Source organism: Pantherophis guttatus, chromosome 3 (assembly GCF_059756535.1).
Source record: "Pantherophis guttatus breed Tessera chromosome 3, ASM5975653v1, whole genome shotgun sequence".
NCBI classification, from domain to species: Eukaryota; Metazoa; Chordata; class Lepidosauria; order Squamata; family Colubridae; genus Pantherophis; species Pantherophis guttatus.
Genome location: NC_142065.1, coordinates 50,633,736 through 50,658,784, shown reverse-complemented (window position 1 = coordinate 50,658,784; position 25,049 = coordinate 50,633,736). Strand labels below are relative to the sequence as shown.

Sequence of the window (25,049 nt, the reverse complement as noted above, 5' to 3'; positions counted from 1 at the left end):
AGATCAACATTGGCTTCCTCCTTCTCTGAGTCAAATTCATATTCTATCGCACATTTGCAAATAGCTGGCTGTGTTAATTGTTTCTCCCCAATATTTATATGACAGTCTTGCATTTTGCAACCTGCATTTTATCTTGTCAGTCAAAGTTCAATGTTCCCTCTCTCTACTATACCATTCTTTTCTGTTTTATAAGCCACTGTGGTTTCATTGATGGTCCCTTTTCTTCTAGATACATTTCCATATTGTTGGCTGTATTTTCAATTCAATTGTTTATGTGTATTTCAAGGCTTTCTCCCAAATGTACTGCATATTAAACCCACATACTCCTTAAAGTTCTTCAATAGTTGACTCTTTATTGAGCAAGAAGCAAAATGTGCACCTTGTGTAATCACTAAAGATGTTACCTAGATGAGTAATGAAACATCTGCAAGAAAACAACCAAGCTCAGAGAGGACCAAGGACTTCACAGTAGTGTAATCATCTATGAAAGGGAGGATATGTTTTCATCTTGGAATAGACATTGGTCTAGAAATGTCATTGTACATTAAGTCTAGATAGTTTCCTTGTTTTGTTATATTTCTACATTTGTTGGCTTAGTGACTTTGGCCTTTATTCAACATACACACCTTGACCAAGTTACTCTTGGCTGCAACTTCAGTTCTATGACTGATTCCTCCAATTTACAAAGAACACCTGATCTTGTGTTAATTTTTCAAATAAATCGTAGGTATATTCTCATTTAGTTCAATGAGCCTCAGTTTCTGTTTAATAACATAGAAGTGCATATGAATCAGAAGATATATCCTCCAATGGCTCATTTGTTCTTCTATACATTCATCTGTCTCCTTTCTGGTTCTTTCTGATACTGGACTGAGGTGTATCATTACCTTTAGAATATAGTTGAACAAGGTCTGTCTCCTTTCCTAGGACAATTTGTTTGCAAATGACCCAAACCATTGCAGATTAATGAAGCATTTATTTTCCTTTCTTCTGATCTTACAAGCCAATTCTTGGTTGAGAACTGTATCTGGCTCTTGGGATTTATTCAGATTACAGTTTTGCAAGTAATTTATTACAAATTAAAGTGTTTCCTTTTTCATTTCTTTTGCATGTACCATGGCTTTATAATCTCTATGTAATGAATTTTAAATGAAGACAACCAATATTTTTATAGACATGTACTGTCTTTCAAGATAACTTGCAATAACCTTTATTTGATTTATAGCAGATTTAGTATTCATATATCCCCACACATGCCTACGTACTAACACACTGATGTTTGTTATAACTTTTTGAAAAGATGTGATTTGGAAGCTGTAGAAATTTTCTTCTATAATTTTTAAGTCTTCATTTCTCAAATGTGAATAATAAATGAATCCCTCACTATCAGGTAGATCATCTCAGTAACTCTATCATTTGCCTCATTCCATGCTGTCCTGCTTTTGTGGGTCTCTCTTTGTCTGGCACAATGGCAATTCTTTGAGACTACAGGAACATTTTCATCTTGAATTACCAGAGGGAGAATTCTGGTGGTTTTATTTTCTGGATTTCTGAAAGATTTTCTTTTTCTTCTCTAATCTTTCCTTTAGTTGCTCAGGAGAGTCCTATTTTCTTTCTCTTTTTAGAATCTATTTGCACATTTGCTTCAGCTGCTAGAGTCTATAACAGTGTCGGAGGTTGCAGGATTTTGTGTATTCATGAAAGCATTCCTGGGAGTAAGAATCTAACCTGAGGAAGGACTAGGAGTTCCAATTAGCAGTCTTAGAGTCAAAGAGAAGATGGAAAGTAAATCCTTAACTTTGTAACTGTACCTAACTGCACCCTTGTGGGTTAGTACAGCGGTTCTCAACCTGGGGGTTGCAACCCCTTTGGGGGTCGAACGGCCATTTCACAGGGGTCACCAAAGCCTTCTCTCGCCCCCCCCCCCGCCTTCACTCACCCTCTGCCTCTGCTGGATCGCCCAGTCGTCGTTCGTGTACCCCGCCCACTCCCAATCTATTGCTGCCTCCAGAGTCCCAGCTGATGGCTAGAGGGAAAAAAAACTTTAAATTCTTGCCGCGGGGCTTCAAAGAGCTAGCTGCAAAGAGGTAAATTCCTGGAGCAAATTTTCTTTCCCCTAGCTATGCTGAAAAGCGAAATTGAAAGTAAAGAAGAGTCTTTGCTGCAACGTGACAAAATGAGGCAGAGAGATTTCTTTTTCTTTTTCCTCACCAAAAAAGGTAGGTGCAAAACTGCAAACAATGGGAAATTTAGGGCAAAAGAGGAGGTTCAAGATTTTAAAACACAAAAGAAAAAAAGCTCTATTTAACTAGGGAATTGTAATAATTGAGATACTATTAATTGTATATTGTGTTGAAAGCAGAAATGGTTAAGTTGTGGTTTGGAGGAATATATGGGGGAAATTATTTGGTTTATTATTATTGGTAAATATAATTAATTGATTTGTAAGAAATTGGATTGCAAGGAAATAATTGGAATATTCATGTTCATACTGATTGATATACAAAAAAGATAGTTATATAACTAATTGATTTATATTAAAATGTTGAATTTGTATTAAACAACTGTATTACATAATTACATAATTAACCAATGTGAGGATGGATATAAAAATAGATGACAATGGGAAGGGGTATAATATAGAAGGGAAAAATTGAATTTGATTAAGATTAGAGATGAGGATGAAGGGTAATATTGTTTTTTTAAAAAAATAGATGAGGAATAAATATGGCAAAAAGGAAATACAGAAATTGTAAATTTAATTGAAATGACTAAACACTGTGTTGGAAGAAATATCCTTCTGGGTTCTGCTCCAAACGGGGAAAAAGACACTGGAAACATGGAGACTGCTTGGAAAGATGGTTTAATGGTGGACAGGATCACATGGCTTGAGTTCCTGAACAGAAAAGAGGCAGATACAGTAAATCCTCGGGTTTTATGCTCTCTCTGGCTTTGCATTTCTTGGGGCCCTGAAAGAGTATCCTGGTTGGTTGTCAGACTCCCAGGGGGTGGAGGTCTTAGCTAGCCTTGCTGGCTGATGGTCACATGTGCTTCCCAGGTCACATGCTTCCCAGGTCACGTGTGGTGAGTTTTGGTTGCTAGATGGGGCTCATTGTGTTAGTTTCTATTGCTATTGTGTTGCAAATGTCCTTTGACAAAGGATTGACTTTCTGCCTCTGGCCCATTAACAAAGGGTGGGGGACAGGAAGGTAGGAGCTGCTTTGTCTGTAAAATATGCTTCTCCATTTCTCATCCAGGGAAATATAATATTCTGCCTTTTTAATATTTCCCAAAATATTTCATTCTTCTAGGAAAGGGGTGGGTGCTAACCTCCTACAACTGTTTAAATTTGTGAACCGGCCAAATACTCTGTTCAAAGAAAATACGTTGTATGTTTGTATGTGTGTTTCTAATTATTGCTATTTATTCATATTTGTTCTCTTTTATTCTTTAAAGTTTAACAATTCATTCTTTATCTTAATATATTTATATTTGTTTGGGGTTAGCTTTCTTCCCTTTCATCTTTTTTATTGTACAGCAATCTTTCTTCTCAAACCTACCACCTCTGTCTTTTCTTTCCTTCTTACTTTCTCTTTCCCCCCCTTCTTCTCCTTACTTCCTCTTCCTTTCTCCTTCTCCTCCTCTCTTCGTCCCTCTCTTACCCTCACTCCTACTCTAATTTCCCTTCCGTTCCTTCATCCCTCTCTATTGCTGTATCCTTTTATGCATATGGACTACTCAGAGGGCTGAAAAAATTATTTTTGACTGGTCCTCGCACTTTTGACCAGTCCTCGAACTTACGACTCTCCTCACAATTTACGTTTTTGCCCTATCTTGTCACCATGGTGAAGAGAAGCAGTTGTGAAATGAGTGGCACAGTTGTTAAGAATGGTCATAAATGATGACCAATCATAACTGCAAAGACCGGTCAAAAGTGCGAGGACCTGTCAGAAATCACATTTTTCAGCCCTCTAGGTAGTCCTTTTGTGCACAGGGACTACTCAGAGGGCTGAAAAAGTTATTTTTGACTGGTCCTCGCACTTTTGACCAGTCCTCGAATTTACGACTGTCCTCACATTTTACATTTTTTGCCCTATCTTATACCATGTTGAAGAGAAGCAGTTGTGAAATGAGTGACATAGTTGTTAAGAATGCTGCACAGGCATAAATGTGAGGATGGTCATAAGTGTGAGGACCAGTCAAAAGTGCGAGGACCTGTCAGAAATGACTTTTTTCAGCCCTCTGAGTAGTCCCTATACACATAGCCATGGCCACCCGGTCACATGACCAGCTAGTCACGCCCATCCAGTCACATGACCTTCAAACCACGCCCACAAAATAAGCCACGCCCACAGAACCGGTAATAAAGAAATTTAGAACCCACCCCTGGTTGGGGGTCACCACAACATGAGGAACTGTATTAAAGGGTCGCAGCATTAGGAAGGTTAGAACCACTGGGTTAGTAAATCAGGAGGTGCTGAAGTTACAGTGCCTATGGATCTGAATCTCCAACACACTGTAAAACATACTTTGAATTATTTCCATGTAGATGGAGTGAGGTTATTATAAATACATACATACATACATACATACATACATACATACATACATACATACAGTAACAGAATGGAAGGAAGGAAGGAAGGAAGGAAGGAAGGAAGGAAGGAAGGAAGGAAGGAAGGAAGGAAGGAAGGAAGGAAGGAAGGAAGGAAGGAAGGAGCTGCCATCTCGATCTCCTCTGAGTCAGGCAATACCCCAACAGGGACAATGAGAAGCAAGTGATGAAATGTGTATCATGATATTAAGATACAAAAACCAAGCCTTATGGATCTGCAACACATTTGAAAAGCAAGTACATAGGGAGGAATTTGCATCATAAAAACATTTCCATGCAACCTTGTTTGCTATGGAAATCTATGTTCCTGAGTTCTACAACTGTTTCAGGGCCTTTCCAAGATGTTTGTCTTGGGCTCAATGAGCTCTGCTTACCTCCTTGTCAGATTGTATTTTCAATTTCCTTACGTTCCTATAATTAACATTAAATATACTTCTTTTCTCCAAAACGTAAAGGGTTAAAATGAAATATAGTTAATCTAATTCTGTTCAATTAACATGCAGGCATCCTGCAAGAACAAATTGCCCAGGACATACAGCAAAGGTCAGGGCTTCCTAGACCAGGAAGGGGCAAAACATGGGCACATTGGGTATCCTGAACCTACTCTACAGATGTGTAAGAGACAGAAGAATGGGCAAATTTACGACTCATGAGCAGATCCTACAAAAAAGACTATTGATTACGAAGCTATGAAAGCTGCATTGTTTCCCAACTAATCTCATGGAATTAAAAGCAAATAGGTAGAGTTAGAACCCAAATTGGGGAAAACATTTCTTCTCTTCCTCCCTCTATTTCTGTACATTTTGCCAGCCCATTTCTGAAGCAATAACCAGGACTCTTCGTTGCATTATGTACTTCAGCATCTTTCTCCCAACACCACATGCAGTTTCCTCTCTAAGCTTCTTTTCTTCCCTCTTGGCTTGCTTGCTTGCTTCCTTCTTCAAACAAAAGGCCACATGCCTTTAAGCACCCCAGAACGCCTCTTGCTTTTTAAACCTTTAAGGCAAAATAAACATTTTGTGCTTTAAAGATAGCGCCAGGTTTGCTCATGTTATTGCAAAGAATTAAGGTTGAAATCCTCTCTCTAAATATCCAGGAAAGACAGTGTCTCACTGTATCAATAGGAATTACTTCAAAGTGTTTACTTTTTATTAATTAAATTTATACCTTGCTTTCCTACATAATAAGCATTCAGGATGACACAGATAGATGTTCTCTGTTAGCATACTTGCCTTCTGTGTCTCATTTTTATATCAGGGTAGACATGCAAATGCTTTAAAAACTTTTGGGTTGCAACCAGAGAATACACTAATAACATTAATGGAAAGGGAAAGGAAAAGAGTACTCAGTAGAGGGTTATCATCCCCACTTCAGAAACTGATCCCCATCCTTAGAATCTCACAGAAGAATGAATAGAATAGAATAGAATAGAATAGAATAGAATAGAATAGAATAGAATAGAATAGAATAGAATAGAATAGAATAGAATAGAATAGAATTTTTTATTGGCCAAATGTGATTGGACACAAGGAATTTGTCTTGGTGCATATGCTCTCGGTATACATAAAAGATACGTTCATCAAGAATCGTAAGGTACAACACTTAATGATAGTCATAGGGTACAAATAAGCAATCAGGAAACAATATCAATATAAATCGTAAGGATACAAGTAACCAAATTACAATCATACAGTCATAAGTGGAAGGAGATGGGTGGTGGGAACGATGAGAAAATTAATAGTAGTGCAGACTTAGTAAATAGTTTGACAGTGTTGAGGGAATTATTTGTTTAGCAGAGTGATGGCGTTCGGGAAAAAACTGTCCTTGTGTCTAGTTGTTCTGGTATGCAGTCCTTTATAGCATCGTTTTGAGGGTAGGAGTTGAAACATTTTTTGTCCAGGATGTGAGGGGTCTGTAAATATTTTCACAATGCTCTTTTTGACTCGTGCAGTATACAGGTCCTCAATGGAAGGCAGGTTGGTAGCAATTGTTTTTTTAAAAAAAACAATTCAAAAAATAATGAGATTCAATTCAATGAAATTGTCAGATGTTTGATTAATTCTATGAACCACTATGCCCCATCATTTTCTCAGAAAATTTCATTTGGGGGGGGACTAGGAAAAGTGACAGCTGCTGATATTTGCAGGCAGAGGAAAGCATTTGAGAGGAAGCTTGTTAACACTGGAGAATTGGCCTCAAATCTTTTATAGAAATGGCTATTACAGCAAGAAGATGCCTGGCCATTTTTCAAACCTTATCCAGTTGATATAGTATAGTCCAGGGAAACCTGGCTTAATTTTTTTTTCTTCAATATGGTAGTAGCAATTTTCTCAAGCGATCAGAACAGCAGTAACTTCTGGTCTTACTTTTTTACATAAAGAATCCTTGCTTTTCTAAAAGCTTCCAATCTATTCCCTCCCTCTTTCTTTTAGATTTATGTACTTACATTATTCTCTTTTGTTATGTAATGCCAGGTCGTTTGTTAATAAAGCCCCCCTCATTTGTGATCTTATTTTGGAGGGGGATGCGGACCTGGCAGGTATTACGGAGACCTGGTTGAGCCAGGAGGGGGGTCCCCCTCGTTGAAATGTGCCCACCAGGTTTCCATGCATTTCATCAGCCAAGGGCTCAGGGGAGGGGTGGGGGAGTGGCGGCGATTATTAGGGAGAGTCTTTGTCCGAGGGAGACCACTGTTCCTCAGATAGCCGGATGTGAGTCCCTTTTTGTAAAGTGGGGCCGTGGGGTGCAGATGGGTTTGCTGACTACGTACCTGGCTCCCTGCCACGTGGCGGCGACCCTGCCCGAGCTGCTTGATGTTATTGCCAGGGTGGCGGTTGATACCCCCAGACTTATTGTCATGGGGGATTTCAACCTACCATCCGCAGGTGAGGCGTCAGAGGTGGCTCGGGAGTTCATGGCTTCCATGGCAGCCATGGACCTGACCCAGTTAGTTCGAGGTCCCACTCACATAGGGGGACACACTCTGGACTTGATTTTCATCTCTGGTCAGTGGTTGAGTGATCTTGGTAGAGGGGACCTAGATATTAAACCCTTGTCATGGACAGATCATTCGCTCCTTCACTTAGACTTTCCAGCTGCTTCCCCCCACCACAGGGAGACGGAACCGACCAGATGGTTCCGTCCCAGGTGCCTGATGGACCCCAAAAGGTTCCTGACGGAGCTTGGGCCATTTCCTGAGACTCTGGCACACGACTCGACCGCTCGGGACAGGGGTTGCTCCTTTGTCCTGGTCCTATTAGATCTCTCAGTGGCTTTTGATACCATCAACCATAGTATCATGCTGCAGTAGTTGAGGGTGTTAGGAATAGGGGGCACCGTTCGGCAGTGGTTCTCCTCCTTCCTCTCTGACCGTTCACAGTTTGTGTTGGCAGGGGGGCAGAGGTTGACCTCGAGGCGCCTCACATGGGGAGTGCCGCAAGGGTCGGCTCTCTTGCCCCTTCTGTTCAACATTTATGTGAAGCCGCTGGGTGAGATCATCTGTGGTTTTGGGGTGAGAGTCCATCAGTACGCTGATGACACTCAGCTGTACATCTCCACCCCAGACCACCCCAACGATGCCCTTGATGTGATGTCTCTCTGCCTGGAGGCCGTGCGGGTCTGGATGGGGAGAAATAGGCTCAGACTCAACCTTTCAAAGACCGAGTGGCTGTGGCTTCCAGTGTCCCAATATAGTCAGCTGGTGCCATCGCTGACTATTGGGGGTGAAACTCTGCCCCTCACAGAGAGGGCTCGCAATCTGGGTGTTCTCCTGGATGCATGGCTGTCTTTAGAAGAGCATATGACAGCCGTGGCCAGGGGGGCTTTTTATCAGGTTCGCCTGATTCGCCAGTTGCAGCCCTTTCTGGACCGAGATGCCTTGCACACGGTCACTCATGCCCTTGTCACCTCCCGGCTGGATTACTGTAATGCTCTTTACATGGGGCTCCCCTTGAAGAGCACTCGGAGGCTCCAATTGGTCCAGAATGCGGCCGTGCGGGTGGTTATGGGCGCAACCCGTTGTGCCCATGTGACACCCCTCCTGCGCAAGCTGCACTGGCTCCCAGTGGTCTTCCGGGTGCGATTCAAGGTGCTGGTCACCACCTTTAAAGCGCTCCATGCATAGGACCCGGGGACCTTCGAGACCGACTTCTGCCACCAATAGCCTCCCACTGGCAGTCCGCTCCCACAGAGAGGGTCTCCTTAGGGTGCCATCAGCCAAGTTATGTTGGCTGGCAACACCCAGGGGGAGCGCCTTCTCTGTGGGAGCCCCTGCCCTGTGGAATGAACTGCGGAAATGCATAAGATCTCCAACCTCCGTGTATTTCACTGTGCCCTCAAGACCCTGCTGTTCCGCCAGGCTGGGCTATCAATGTAATGATTTTAAATTAGGTGTTTTAAATTTTGGGGGTTTTAAATTTGAGCCGAAACTATTTAATAATTTTAATTATTTTTAATTGATGTCTGTCTTTGTGCTTTTAATAGGCTGTACACCGCCCTGAGTCCTTCGGGAGAAGGGCAGTATAGAAATAAAATTATTATTTTATATTATAATAAAATAATATTATAATAAAGTAATATTATTATTTTATATAATAATAAAATTATTATTGTTGTTGTTGTTATTTAATAATTTTTTATCCTGCCTTTGTTATTATTTATAAATAATTCAAATAGACATACCTAATAGTCATTCCTCCTCCTATTTTCTTTAAACAACAACCTTGTTAGGTGAGTTGCAGTAAGAGTAAAAGTGATTGGCCCAAAGTCACCTGGTTTTTTTTTTTCATGCATAAGGCAGGACTAGAACTCATGGTCCTCTGGTTTCTAAATAACTCCTAGTTTTATTCTTAGTTACTTTTATTTTATTCAAGATTTATTCTACTGTATGTATGTATGCTGTGTAACGGGGTGAGTTCCACTTACTTGTCCCAGCTTCTGCCAACCTAACAGTTCAAAAGCACGTAAAAAATGCAAGTAGAAAAATAGAGACCACCTTTGGTGGGAAGGTAACAGTATTCCATGCGCTTTTGGCATTTAGTCATGCCGGCCACATGACCACAGAGATGTCTTCAGACAGTGCTGGCTCTTCGGCTTTGAAACAGAGATGAGCACCACCCCCTAGAGTCGGAAACAACTAGCACATATGTGCAAGGGGAACCTTTACCTTTATTCTACTGTAATATTACTTTTACATTACATATTTTTAATTTTTTATTTGTGAATTGCCCAACAATTTGCAAGTAATTGAGATATATTAAGTGTTCAAAAAGAAATAAATATAAATAGAGAGATTGCTAGATCTACCGTAAGTTTCTAATGAATTATGGAGTTCTCCTTCTCATTTAAAAAATCATAACCCATAAGGTCCAATCAAGCTTGTTACTGCTACGTTGGTATTAGGGGAGGGAGGGCTAGGATTCCAAACTGGTGAGCAAAGATTAATAATTTTTTTAAGAAACTGTTTTGTTGAAAAATATAAATAAAAACATATCTGCATAAAGTTAATATACATAGAAGCAAGAAAAAGGGAGGGAGGGAGGGAGGGAGGGAGGGAGGGAGGAAGGAAGGAAGGAAGGAAGGAAGGAAGGAAGGAAGGAAGGAAGGAAGGAAGGAAGGAAGGAAGGAAGGAAGGAAGGAAGGAAGGAAGGAAGGAATATCACTGCCAGTACTATATAGTGCAATCACCAGGATTTGAACTTCACTTTTCTTTTAAAAAAAATACTCCAAGGCAAGAATGTCAAACTCACTACCCGCGGGCTGGATACGTCATGTGCTGGGCCTGCCCCTGCCCAGTTTAGCGAAGGGGGAAAAAGTCCCAATAAGTCACGTGACAATGCCATGATGACCAGTGGTGGGTTGTCCCCGGTTCACACTGGTTCTATAGAACTGGTACTAAAACCAACGGAGGCTCCGCCCACCGACCCTGACATCATCAAAATGCTTCTGCGCATGCGCAGAAGAGCACATGTGTGCACGAGCAAAGTGACCCCGCACACGCGGCCCCATTGCAAACCGGTAGTAAAGGTAAGTAGAACCCACCCCTGATGACGATGCGAGTTTGACACCCCTGTCAAGGACACCACCCCTCCAAAGAATAGGGCTTTTTTTCTTTTCCTTTTTTTTTTTTTTTTTTTTTGGTACCTGGTTCCTTGGATACCATCACAAGTGTTCTGCCCCAGCTACGGACCCCAAAGAACGCAGCACGCACAAAGTCTGTACAAACCTTAGTTTACTAAATTAAATCAGTCTTTTTCAAATAAAGGCTGTTAATTAACTTTCTTAACAGCCTACAAGAATCCAAAGAATAAATAATCGTAATCTTACTATGGTTGGCAGAAAGCCCAGAAGCAATTTGCAAGAAACTGATAAGAGAACTAAGATCAGGACGCGAAGGAGAGTGAACGAAGTTCTTCCCTGCAAATTGCCTCAGTCGTCGTCCTTCCTTAAATAGGCTAAGGGAGTGACCAATTAGCCCCAAGCCTTACTCTCAAGGAGACCTCCTCCTGAGGAACCACTCCTGCCTTTTGGCAGCTCTGCATGCCCGTGCATTGAGAAGAGGCTCCTCCTCTTCTTCCTCTTCACTTATGGGAGCTTCTGGAGGTTCTGTAGGCCCTGGCTGAATCCCTGCCTCTGGCACCACATCTTCTCCAGCCTCCTCATTGTCTGACTCGCGTGCAGCTTCACAGGCTGCTGGTGGAGCACCACACCAGCCTCCTCACTGTCGGAATCAGCTACTAGCTGCACAGGCTGCTGACGGGCCACAACAACAAGACATCATTTCCATTCCCCAATCCCTTGACAGTATTTTGAAGCCAACCGTGTGAACCATTCCTGATTACCTTGGAATGCTGAGAAAGGGCATGAAATACTGTGATCCAATCAATGCTGCCTCCAGCAAACTTAATGAAAAATAAAATAAGTTGCTAACATTTCCACCTACCCTGTGTTTTCACTTTATATTACATGACATTTCTCTGACCCTCTTGCAAAAAGACTAAGATGCTGGTATCTGACCCACTGAAAGAAAATGTCAGATAATGACAAGGGGGTTAATGATAGGACTATAATTTTGCAACCAGAACCTTTTCACAGCAGTTGCAACCACTTGAGCCCAGCTCCAGGGGCTAGAAGGCAGAGCAAAGAATTGTTCAACATGCATCACTGGCAGAAGCAGAGAATATCAAATAAAACAGGTTTTTCTTTGGTTTGTTTCTAACGAGAACATGAAACTGACTAAACATGGATGATATCAGGTAGATCAGACAGGAAACAAGATAAGCTAATTTTACTTTATTGTAAAGCTACATTAATAGAAACTTGCAAATTTGAAAGTACAATTCTCCTGCTATCACCGTTGCAGCCTGAGAACTTAGGGAGGGCCCCTTCTGAGCCTTTTGCTCTATCCACTATTGGCTGTGGGCTTTTCTCTCTCTTATCTGGCTGTTTCCTTGGCAGCATCTCTTCACTCTGTCTCTTATGGTCATTCCCACATACTGTTACATCTAGAACATTTAAGATCCCTGGAGAGAGACTAAAAATTTCTATGGAATGAAATGTAATGAATCAGAAAACGGCTCACGCTATACCAAATGGGGGCGTTTCTTTCTGAACTACACCTCGGTCTGTCAGAAAACGGAGTCATCTGTTCAAGGTGAAAAATAGCATGGGCTCATAGGAGAATGGTGTCAATGAAGGATTGACACCAATGCCCCTAGGGATATTGTTTATTAACCTCCAAAAGTAACAGTATGTGTGTTCTTTCTAAAAGGTAGAATTTGGGTCAAACCCAAAATTCTTGCCACTGATTACAAGAACACAGAAGAGAGAGTTCAGCACAGAACAGGCACAAGACTGGGAGAAATCAACAATAAGTAAGTAGCTATTTCACCTGGGAAGATAAAGTGTTTTCGTTTCTGAATAATTATCTATGAATTGGAAGCGGAGACCATTCATCTCACATTCTCTGAGAAGAATGGAAGCTGTGCAAGAATGGGTGGAGAGGCAAATGACCACAGGGACTATTGTTCAAAGATTGGATATGCTGAAGATTAGGAGATTCTAGACAGGGTCTGTTTCCTTCCACAATGCCTAAACAGGACTTCTGTTCCTTCCCTTTCCATGCCTTCTCTTCATTAAGAAGAGACTGGACAGCCACTTGTCTGGAATGGCATAGGGCAGTGATGGCTAACCTTTTCCAGACCGAGTGCCCAAAGCCCCCGAACCTCCAAAATGCAATGCACTTGCAGACCCCTGCATGCGCCCCGCCCCCCTGCATGTGCATGCGCCCCCCCCCCACACGCAGCCTGCCCTCCTACATGCACAGCAGAGACCCAAAGACTAGCTGGGCAGCAGGAGGCACACGCGCATGCACAGCGGAGCTGAACTGGGGAGACAGCTCGTGTGCCATCAGAGAGGGAGCTATGTGCCACCTCTGGCACGTGTGCCATAGGTTTGCCATCACGAACATAGGGTCTCCTGCTTGTGCAGAGGGTTGAACTAGAAGGCTCCTTCCAACTCTGTTACTCTGTTATGTCCCATTAACTTTTCACCTTGCCTCACCTCAGTCTAGTTTTGTTCCTTCCTTTTCCTTCTTTTCTCAGAACAGCAACCTCTTTCTTTTACCCCCCAATCCATTTTGTTTTGCGGGTTTCCCCCCTTCTTTTTTGCAGGTCCTTCATGAAGAAAGAAAATGGGTTGTGTGAGAAAAGACAATAGCTTTTATCAATGTGGGCTCATTAATACTTGCATTGGGGTACTTTATTTTATGGTCAATTGATATTAATCAGTTATTTTAGACAGATAGATAGGTAACGCATATTCTGGACCTGCCCTTTTTGGGGGAGGGGACTATGGATTCTGGTGTGACACAGGAATGTGTTAGTTCTCCAAGGTGAGTTTCAAGTGGAGTTGGCACTTACTTGTCAAGATGGGGGAGCCAGGTATTGCACAGGATAGTCCTGTTAGGAGAGCTCTCCTAAATTCAGAGTCATTTTTCTTCCCTTCCTATAATACCGTATTACAGGTAATATTATATCTTAGCTCAACTAAATATCCATGTACCACAGGAAAAGGTCATAGTGCTATGTCTTTAGAGTGAAAGCGTCAGAAGACAGATCCTGAAAAGTACCCGTAATGCCTGAGATAGCGTAGCAATGTGGAAATTTAACCTACCGGTACTTAAAGCAACCTTCCTTGTCCTAATCCAGTTATGTTGGACTTTGTCTACCAATATCTGCATGCACCATAGCTTAATGCTGATCTAAATCCAAAGCTTGAATCTAAAAATAGGCATAACAGTGCTGAAACCATTAGCTTTAAAATTAAAAGCACATGTTAAGTATATTACTGTATAACAAGTCTATCACATGAGAATAAGAGATTGTATTGCGCTAGCATTCATTCAGCACAAATGTTTTCTTCTCTGTTCTTTAGAAATCTGCACTGAGGTATTTTTAACAATGTAGTATGAAAGCCTGCCATTGTCAAACGTGCACCACAAACAACTTGCTCTGTCCTTGCTATAATTAGCAATGTTAAAAGGCAACGTGTGAGAATTCTTCAGAATATTTTAGCACCAAAAGATAAATCAAGCAGGCTGGGAGCCCTCACCTGCCCTTAGAGCTGACCAAGCCCCCAAGGTTTGGGAATTTCAGGTGCACCTTTAAAAAGGTCTTCTCCCTCTTGCTGGTTATAAATAGCTTGGTAGCATAGATTCATTATTCATACTCTTTCATCCTCAGATAGAACCTTCTGAAGTACACCCGACATGAATATTCTACTTGACAGTAAAACAAAACATGAAATTCTCAAATCGGTCTCAACACTGGGAATCTGGGCAGTATTTTATAGGATTAGAATCAGATTTCCTTGCAAAAGTGGAAAGCAGGGGTATTTCCCTACCCGAACAGAAGGGAGACCAAGAGCTCTTTAAACACCCCCAGAATACAAAGGAGTGTTTGATCTCCTCCTTTCCTCATCACATGGCAAAAACTTAGTTTTCCATAATTATTGTTAAAACCACTTTAACGTTTTTCCCCCCACTTCACTTAACAGTCACTGGCAGCTATTTTAGCACCTGCAGATTGAATTGCAAATTATCTTGCGCAGCTAGGAGAGGAGAGAAGAAGAGGAAAAAGAAGCAAATAGACTGCAATCTTACCTTAAAAAGGCGCAAGATATTGGCCACCATAATGGAGACAGAGCTGCCAGATGCACCAATTACTCCAACCACACGTTCCGGCTTTGTGATGATAGGGGGGCCCCCATTAACACAACGCACCTCAGTACTGTCCTTCTCGATTAGGGCCTGAACAAAAGTGAGGGACTGCTCCAAAGCATGTGTGTCTCGAGAACAGGTATCCAGGATGCGGGCCCCCAAAGTGATGTTTGGAAGTAGTTCAGGATCATTGTTGATTCGGTCCAGAGCAAAAAGCATGGCCTCGAGACGATGAATCCCCTTCTCCTTCTTTAGCTCTCCACAGGCCTTTCCCTCAGAGCCCCGTCCATGGACAGGGAAGAGGCCTCCTAAAGTGATATCCCCATCAAGGCGAATGGAGTTCATGTGGGGGTGCCCTTGGCCTTTGGGTTTGGCTGTGCTGACCGGCTGATACCACCAGCCACAGCAGACGCTCATGAACAAACAGAAGGAGAGTTGCTCCATGCACACAGATCCCCCCTTCTTCCCAGTCATCGCCAAATCCTACTTGAAACTCAATCCCATCAGCCTAAAGATCCATGGAAACCAAGGATTCTATTCCCGAAATCTTTAATTCAGCTGGGTTGGAAATAGCTTCTCTCAACGTTTCAAAGGGCTAAGACTAAAATGGCCCTCTGAAGTGTTCAGAGCATGGTTTCCTTTCCCCTTAATTATCTATCACTTTTCTGTCAAGATTTCCAATCAACTCCAGTATCCATTTCAATGCAGGGGCTGAAGAACAGAGAGGTAGCTGCTTCCGGAAATGAGTTCACAAGATCCCTTTTGAAGCCCTCTGAAGGACCATAGCAGTGCAGCTAATGAAGAGCACCAGGTTTTGCATAATTTTATGGAAGGAGAAGTGGGCAAAAAGAACCTCTTTTCTTCCTTTTTTCTTCAGTCCCTGAAAGGAAGAAAGAAAGGGCATTCATTATTCAAATCTTTTCTCAGAAAGGCATTAAGTTGTAGCACAAAAAAGCTTCGGGATTTACTTGATCAGAGTTTTTGTTATGCTTTGAGAAAGGCAATGTTGGGTCAAAAGCAACACACGAGGGAGAAGGGAGAAACTACATCTGAAGATACCTAAGCTCCATATCTTATTTATGGATTTGAAGCAGGCCTTCCATCAATGGAAGCTTACTGGGCCATGAGGAATATATAGTCTTTTAAAAGTCAACCTGGATTCTTCCTTGAGTGGAAGGAAGGAAATTAATGCATTCACTTTACTTTATAGGTGCTTGGTACCACTGCATTATTTAAAAGAATTGAGGAAGGGGGAAAGGAAAAGAATATTTGCCTGCTTTGTAAAAGTCAGAGCAGCTACTCACACTATTGGGAACTCAATATCAAAATGACCACACATTGGATTTGCAAGAAACGATACAACCTCAACAAATCAATACATTCACCTTTAAGATGCTAGATAAGTGTAACAGAGCAAAATAGGAAAGTTATATTCTGTGCTGTATAAAACCACAGTTGACCCAGTGCAAACTTGCAATGAATGCAGGGTTTCAGGCAGATTTACTTCTTTATTTTTTGCATCAAATAACTAAACAAGTAGTTGTTTCTGTCCTTCTGATTAACAACAAAAACGTTTTTATTCCTAACTCTCCCTTTTAAATTGGCTTTTAAATTGGGTTTTAAATGTTTTTTTAGATAAATTGGATGTTTTAATTTGTTTTCTGAGCCTAAATTATTTAATCTGTTTTTAATAGTTTTTTAACTTTTGTATGTCTTTGTATTTTATCTTGGCTGTTCACCGCCCTGAGTCCTTCAGGAGTAGGGTGGTATACAAATATGATAAATAAATAAATAAATAAATAAACATGTCCACATTTTTATCAGAAACTTCTAAAGGAATTCTCCTTGGAGAATAATCCAAGTCCAACCTTGCTTTAGGCATGAAAGCCAACTGGTGACTGTGGGCCAATCATTCTCTCTCAGCCTAACCCACATCACAGGGTTGTTGTGGGGAAAACAGGATGAAGAAGGCATATTAGTTAGGTTCACCATCTTGAATTATTGCTAAAAATAATAATAGCTAGATAAGTAAATGGTAGAAGAAGGTGAGTATATAGCATTATAATATATAAATTATATTTATACATAAATTATAATGTACCTGAATCTGCATGTGTCTGATGCTTAAATAGGAAAAAAGCTTTTTAAGTGCTGAAGGGAAATCTTCTCTGGATAAAGAATTACAAAAAGGTGTAGAGTTTCCTAATATGTTCATTTTGGAGGGCATTCATGCTTTTTTATGTTTGTGGCTTCTGGGAACAGAGGAAAACAGGCACCAATTGGATGGTGAAGCATTGCTTTCACAATTAAAACCTTAATAAATATTAACCTTTAATAAGCAATATTAATCAAGCAGACTTATGTTTGTAGTTACAGACACAATCTGAGAACAAGTTTCTACGATTTCAGAGAGTTTTTTCTCTCTCATCTGAAAATACAACTTGGGATCTTTTCACGGACAGGCATATGCTATAGCTTATGTTATATATATAGCTGTAACAGTAGACATTAAAAAAAGAAGCACATCCAGCAGATATGTTTAACAGACCTCTGGAGAATAGGTGAACCATTGACATTTAATGATGAATTAAATTCTTCAGACTCTTGTGGGCTATGTAGAACTGGAATCAGGGCTCAGATTTAGCATGTCATAACATAAAAGAAGGCCAGTCTTTGTACATTTCAGTTTGTCCCAAAGGTATCAGCCACACTTGTTTTATCAAAAGAGATTTTCTACCAGTGAAGTTGGAACAGATTTTGTTATTCGCAGATGAGATACTAATACTGTATACAATGTGATGGCCATTAGCCACAGTAGTCTTAGATCAGCCATCTGTGGGCATTTTGCTAAAGCCAATCTTTTTAAACCACATCAAGAAGTCACCCTCACGAACCGTGAGTCATTTTTTTCCATTACGCTGGACACAATCACATTTCCCTATTGCTATGTATATCTTTATCTTTCCTCCTATGCAATAGAGTTCCCTCTAAATGCAGTCCATACACAACTCTTCATGTCATTCTGGCCATTTCCATCTCACTTTTTATGGTGAGTTTTTCTAGCTTCTGAACTTCTTCAAGGAACGTCTTGAAGAACATATACATATATGTACATATATCCAGTGCATAGGTCTTATGCACTGGATATATGTAAGGGGAATGGCTGCCCTGCCATCCACTTGTTCCTTTTAGAATAGTCACACATAAATGCATCATGCCAGGCTCTTCTCATCCTCCTTGGCCAGCATCCCAGTGCAATGATGTTTACTTGTGGCTAGTTGGCTGGCTGTGTCACAAGCAGCTCTGTTGGGAGAAGCCCCTGGCTGGGCTGGTATGGTAGACAATCATTCAGTCTCATGAAATATTTTGCTGCTGCATTATGAATTTTCTTTGAATGGGCACCATAAAAATGCCAGGAGACATAATGAACAAATGTTGACATTCTGGAAGAGGAAAGTACCATACACGAGTCTTGAAACATGACCTGCACTAGCCTGCTGCCTTCAAGAGTACTAAAAAATGCCATCTTGTCCCAAATGTTAAAATTAGACTCAACTACTTTGAGAAGAAGAGGGTCTTTTCCTTTGCTTTGAACAGTGACCACCTTGGGGGTAGCTCTATTTTATATTTTTCCCACTTCACTAAGTTTTGCCTACTATCAATATCCTGTGTGACCTTGAGATACTCATTTTGCTTAGGGTGTTTTCTCTCCCATTGATAGAATGAGCTAATAGCAATTGCCTACCTTAGTAAAAAATTAAAATACCCACTTAAGTACCGTTGTTTAAGAGTCCTAGTTTCATGGCTCTGATATTGCTACATTAATCTTTATAATATGATGACCTTCCAGAAAATAATATTCCCCTCTTACTATCAAAACATAGGCAACAAATTATAATAAAAGGCCATGGGGAAAAATGCAGGAAAAGAAACAGAATCATTATTCAGTCTGAATCCATCTGTCTGTGCATAAATAATCTTGCTCAAGGAAAGATTATTGTTAACAGTTGACTGCAATCCTTAGGTTACAACATTGTAGCCTCCCTCCTCAAGAGAATGATAGCGCCCAGAAGCTGTTTGGATGTACCAGGCAGAAACTTCAAGATTTTTCTTTTAAAAAGTGATAGCACAAGAATTGATGTTATACAGGCAAGAATATCCAGAGTAAGACTTCACTCAAAGTTCTTGATTTAGATTATGTAAATAGAATATGTTAAGTCAAAACCAAACAAACCACATTATGGCTTTGCATATCATATGACCTCAGAACTGCAATCTATACATTACAAATTATATCTTAAGCACAATATGCGAACCTATCATGAGGAGGAAGTCATGAAGTGCTGAATCATCCTAGACCTTGGCTATTTCAAGGCAGTAATGATGTCATCACTGTGTGGGATTTGCAGGCTTCTAGATATTGATCTGGATGTATCAGGCTGGATTCCAACTTTGGATAGCCTAAAATTTGATCCAGAATGGATTTATAGAGCTTTGGCAGCCTTTTAGTCACAAACCATAAAATGTTATGTCTAAGGGTGGGAATCAAAAACCACTTTGCATTGTTGCAGACATGCAGATGATTCTGCTGTAAAGCTAATTTCATGGGTTCAGAGTCAGCAGCCCTTGTCTCCTGACTTGATTCTCCACCAGATGTCAATATACAAAGTTCACACACCTTAAAAGTCAACTGTGTCCTCTCATGCAGACAAGCCCGTTTTCTTTGCTTTTCTAAATGAGACGTAATTGGCTTCCTTCATCACAAGGGCTGTTGCGAGGATTAATTGTGCATTGTATGAAACTCACTTTTGAAAATGAAAAACCCTGCATTAGTTAAGTAGTTAGGTGAACTATGCATTCCAAATCCAACCTGAATTTTACAGGTCACTGATTAGCCATTGGTTTTAACACAATGTTTGGTACCATGGACTTTTAAAATCATTTCTGTAGCTAGTTCCCTAGTAGCAGACATTCTCCGCCCCCACCCCAGCATAAGAATTGTGAGAATTACTGATTTTTATTAATTGCAGATAGATCAGACACCAATAAACATTGGCCCACAGACCTAATCAACTTCTGGCCTGATTCACTGGACATGTTTGGAATTGGTTGTATTGTTTATGCATGTGGAAAGAATAGGGAAAAATATATTGTGACACACAGCATATCTCTATTCATTTTTATGTAGTGATTCCTACCTGCGGCATGCAATCTCCAATATGCTATCCCAAAATTAATTCAAGCCTAAGTCCAAAATAATTTCCTTATCTCTATTGTAGACTCAGTCTTCCCTCAGCGGTGGTCAGGGCAGTATCCTTTCTCATAAAACCTACACAACAATGCTGTGACATGGTGTAAGGCCTACATTGTAGGCTAATAGAAAGAGTGTTAACCAATGTCAATGATTGAGCTTCATAGCTGATTAGGAATTTGAAGCTGGCCCTTCTCCTAGTCCAGGGGTTCCCAACCTTTTCTATACCCTGTACCCCTGAAACGCTTCTGATATATTCTCTCACCCCTTAAAAAAGTAAATAATTATATGCATATAATTATGCATATACACTATAATTTTGAAACTTCTAAACCCAGGTTTTCGTACCCTCTGGAATATTGTCTTGCTCCCCCGGTTGGGAACCCCTCCCCTAGTCCAATAGCCCAGTGGTGAAATGCAATTTTTTTTTACTACCGGTTCTGTGGGTGTGGCTTGGTGGGCATGGCAAAGGATACTGCAAAATCTCAATTCCCACCCTACTCTGGGGCCAGCCAGAGGTGGTATTTTCCAGTTCTCCGAAGTACTCAAAATTTCTGCTACCGGTTCTCCAGAACCTGTCAGAACCTGCTGGATTTCACCCCTGCAATAGCCCAATTTGCCATTTTGTGTGAGTGGGGGCAAGGCAGATTTGAATGTGAAATAAAGGGGAAGAAAAAAATCCAGAATAATCAAGACCTTTTATCTTTATTTTGTCTGTTATTTCCTTATAATTAAACACATGCACATATAAAACATTCCCAAATAGCAAGTGAACAAAATGCAGAGTCATAATGGAACATCTTCCTTCATTTTGTCTATGCACCTGTGGTGATCTTTCATGATCTCGGAATCACTGGACTTTTGTGTCTGCTGAATGAAAGCCATTTGCTTTCCTTTCAAAGGTACATCCTATGGGTTTCTAATAGAAAAGTCTGCTGCCATGGCTTTCCTCTACTGTTGCCACATGAACCACGTCAGCATGGGACATCTCTCCCATTATTTCAAGATCAGGGTCATCTTTCAGTCACACATCAGTGGTGTGATTATTAATTTGCAATAACAAACCAATGTTAACAGCCTTTGAATTAACACTGGAACCTTGAATGTGCGAACAAGTCCTTGGCAATGATGCTAGGAAGGCCTGGGAGCTTTAATTAAGGGTCAGCAGATAGGTAGGTCTAGGAGTGATAATGTATAAGCAGATAGGCCATAATGTTAAATGGAAGGGAAAACAAATTGCTCAATGGTATGGAAACAGATTCATAAAATTCGGAAACAAACTGAAGGAAGTCATAAAAATTCTCATAGACCATATTGGAGCTGCCTTAGATGCTGAGTAACATCAGAATATTATTATTGCTGGATTATGTGAACAAATCAGATATTAGAATATAAAGTGTGATTTAGGGAATACAAACCATCGTATAAATATGCCAGAGTAAAAGCTGCCAAGAAAGTCAGCCAACATTTGTCCATCAGGGTCTAATTTAGGGCTCTTTCTCATACCTAAGTTAAAAGTCCTATCCACCAGTCTTTGAACTGGCAGTAAACTATACCATTATAAACATTAGTGATCCCCATCCTATTGCAACAATGATGCTCAGATGCTAATACTTATTTGCTGTGGACAGGACAAGTTCAGCAAAGGAATTGGTAGATTCTCCCAGCTTTTTTCTCTCCCTTGTATGAATGTCGTCAACCATCTCTCCCTTTATGGATTGGAGAGGAGGGTGAGTTTTGCCCAAAAGCTAGAACAACAAGTTTGGCACAACTGCTTTACATGGAACTGTTCAAAGAAGGACTTTATAAGTTGATATTTGCTGATTGTTGAACTTCTTTGGAAACGGGTTAAGCACTAGTCCAGATTATATGGTATAGAGAACAGATGAAGACAATATCATGAGATCATGAGGTCACAGTAGAAGAAGAAAAGGTGGAATATGTTGGAGCTGCAGTTAGATGCAAAAAAAACCCAAAACGATTAGTCCATAGACCTACAATTCATTTAATTCAAGTTATATCAACTGAGGCCCACGTGCAAAGAAATTGCTTAAAATAATCAATAGAAGGGAGACTTTAGTCTAAAAAAGGGCTTGTTTGAAATAGTTACAGCTATGCTGTGAGGATAAGAGGGGGGAAAGGCAATTAGGTAAAACATCTGCCTGGCCAGAAATTCTGAAAGAGAACTGTCAAATGCAAACAGCTGGAAGAAGGCCATAAGGCCTGAAAAACAGGCAACCTGGAATAGGAACAGATAAAAGAAGGTTTTGTTAGGAGAAGGGCTAGTAGAGTACTTATCTCATTTCATTGATTCTGCTCCCAGGAAAGAAATAGAGCAAATGAACTTGGGAATGCTATTAGCATTCCAGGCAGAGATAAGGTTGGGAGAATGGGAAGGGGGGGTACTTAAATTGGACAGTGTTTAGCAGTACCAGTTGATCTCCTGAAGAGCAGCAATTAAAGAGCAGTTTAGTGCTGAAAAGTGACACTCTGAATATGGAAACACAAGGTCTACATTCATTAACTTCTTGGTGATCATGAAGCCTTTTTGCTCCATTTCAAAGGCCAAAACAAAAGTTCCCCTGCCAGTTCCCATCTGAATATTTTGCTACAGGAGGCAATAGGGATTTAAGAATGCAATAATTCAATATTACTCCACAGTATATGAGCTGCTAGAGCCAGGATCTTTAACAGGCAGGGATTCTACCCTGCAACCATGGGAGAAAAGGAGAACTAACTCAGTATTAGCATATCTGACCCTTCAATTATTTTAGGCCAATAAACTAGCTGAGAATAAGGTACAACCAAATGCAAAAGATGGCAAGGCTTTTGCATCGTTAACGGCTGTACAAAAGAGAGAATTTCAACTTGCATTAATAGGCTAACCCTGCTGAATTTCTTTCATATACAGAAATTTAAAGTACATGTGTCTTGCCATATGAACACTTTTGATACATTAGAAATACAGCTGAATCTGTATGTCCTGATTTCTTCACTGAAATGCAGCAAAAGTTGTGGCAGCACATCATCCTAAAACAACCCTTCTTAACAACTGCAATGCCATTTTAAAACAGAAGTTAGGCTAAAAGTAAATAAAGTTAGTCTGTCTAAAATCTAATGCTGGTTAACCAATGATTCAAGAGTTAGATCTTAATATCTGCTTTATTAATTAATTTAATGTTGTCAGCATGCGCAGCAAAACGTAGAATGTAAGAAGTAAAAAGGTAAAGGTAAAGGTTCCCCTCGCACATATGTACTAGTCGTTCCCAAATCTAGGGGGTGGTGCTCATCTCCATTTCAAAGCCAAAGACGCCTCCTTGGTCATGTGGCCAGCATGACTAAATGCCAAATTACCTTCCCACCAAAGGTGGTCCCTATTTTTCTACTTGCATTTTTATGTGCTTTCAAACTGCTAGGTTGGCAGAAACTGGGACAAGTAATGGGAGCTCACCCCGTTATGCGGCACTAGGGATTTGAACCGCTGAACTGCCGATCTTTCAATCGACAAGCTCAGCATCTTAGCCCCTGAGCCACTACGTCCCTCAATGATTAAAGAGCTAGATCTTTAATATCTGCTTTATTAATTAATTCAATATTGTCAGCATGCGCAGCATGTGTAGAATGCAAGAAGTAAGATCCCAAAATTTTCCAACCCAAAATTTGAGAATAGACAGCGGGCTTCATAAATGGGGGAAGAGGAGTCAGCAATTATAAACACATAATAAAGGTATGACTCTTCATGCAAAATTATCTTTGAATAACCAGAGAAAGAAATAGGAGCTACTGTAATTAAGAAATGCAAAACTCCTTCTGCACCTAAAGTTACTAATTATACTCTCAGTTTCTCATAGTTTGCTCTTCTTATTTAGTGACAGAGATAAAGAGGTTTACATGTAATATTTCTTTGTAAAGTATCCGTAATAAACTATTGATAAGACATACTTCTGCAAATTGCCCAGGCATCCTACTTATGTGGAAATGAAATAGCTATAACCTTTGTGATCCTTTTCTCACTTTTAGCAGATACATCTCTTTCCTATAAATTTCCTTTCCAGGGGGAATTAAGTTCCTGAGAATATTTGATCCACAGAATGAAACCTATAGTAGTATTAGTTACCTCCTCCAGTACCAAGGCATACACCTGTTACTTAATGTTTTGTTGTGCCTATCCAATATTATTATTTCATCAACATAATTCTCATTACACATAATATTTCTACTTCATGAACTGTATAGGTTCCCAATAACTTTCTGGTTATAAATAAGTGTGCTGATTATCGTCTATAAATCCCTTTATTGCATAAAAGCAGGTCATCTGCTCCCCAAATAGAAAGGGACAGGAAGGGCATTTCATTGAAACAATAATCTCATTGTTCACCACATGAACAATGTGGTGACTCCATTCCCTTTGGAGTGACCTTTCTCTTACTTTTGTCTCAATCTTACAGTCTTTAGGCAGATGGTTTAGACCTGTCTCTTTATTTAGGCTTTGTGTTCAGTAACGGCTTTGGGTCTCTGTGAGTCTGTAGAACTTCTCAGTTCTGTTCAACATTTTATAGTTAGTATCTTTTAATGGACTATGCTATTTAATATTAATTAGTTATGGGGGAATTGTCTTTTTGTATGCTTAATTTGAGTGGGTGGCCATATAAACGCATAAATAAATAAACAAATCAACATATTTGATTATGACATTTTTCTTCTCTTCCACCCCAGACCACCCCAACGATGCCCTTGATGTGATGTCTCGCTGCCTGGAGGCCGTGCGGGTCTGGATGGGGAGGAACAGGCTCAGACTCAACCCATCCAAGACCGAGTGGCTGTGGCTGCCGGCGTCCCGATATAGTCAGCAGGTGCCATCGCTGACTATTGGGGGTGAATCTTTGCCCCCCACAGAGAGGGCTCGCAATCTGGGTGTCCTCCTGGACGCACGGCTGTCTTTAGAAGAGCATATGACGGCCGTGGCC

General features: G+C 40.6%; 1 protein-coding gene across 2 annotated transcripts in view; it reads right to left on the bottom strand.

Moving 5' to 3' along the window:
• The window catches only part of GRM4 (glutamate metabotropic receptor 4), a 355,948-nt gene that overhangs the window by 283,634 nt on the left and 47,265 nt on the right, over window positions 1-25,049 (bottom strand). For both annotated transcript variants that reach the window (XM_034414637.3, XM_034414638.3), the window contains exon 2: window positions 14,775-15,711. In XM_034414637.3, coding sequence (XP_034270528.1) covers window positions 14,775-15,305 — 531 coding nt within the window. In that variant the 5' untranslated portion in view covers window positions 15,306-15,711. The remainder of the gene's footprint in view (window positions 1-14,774; window positions 15,712-25,049) is intronic.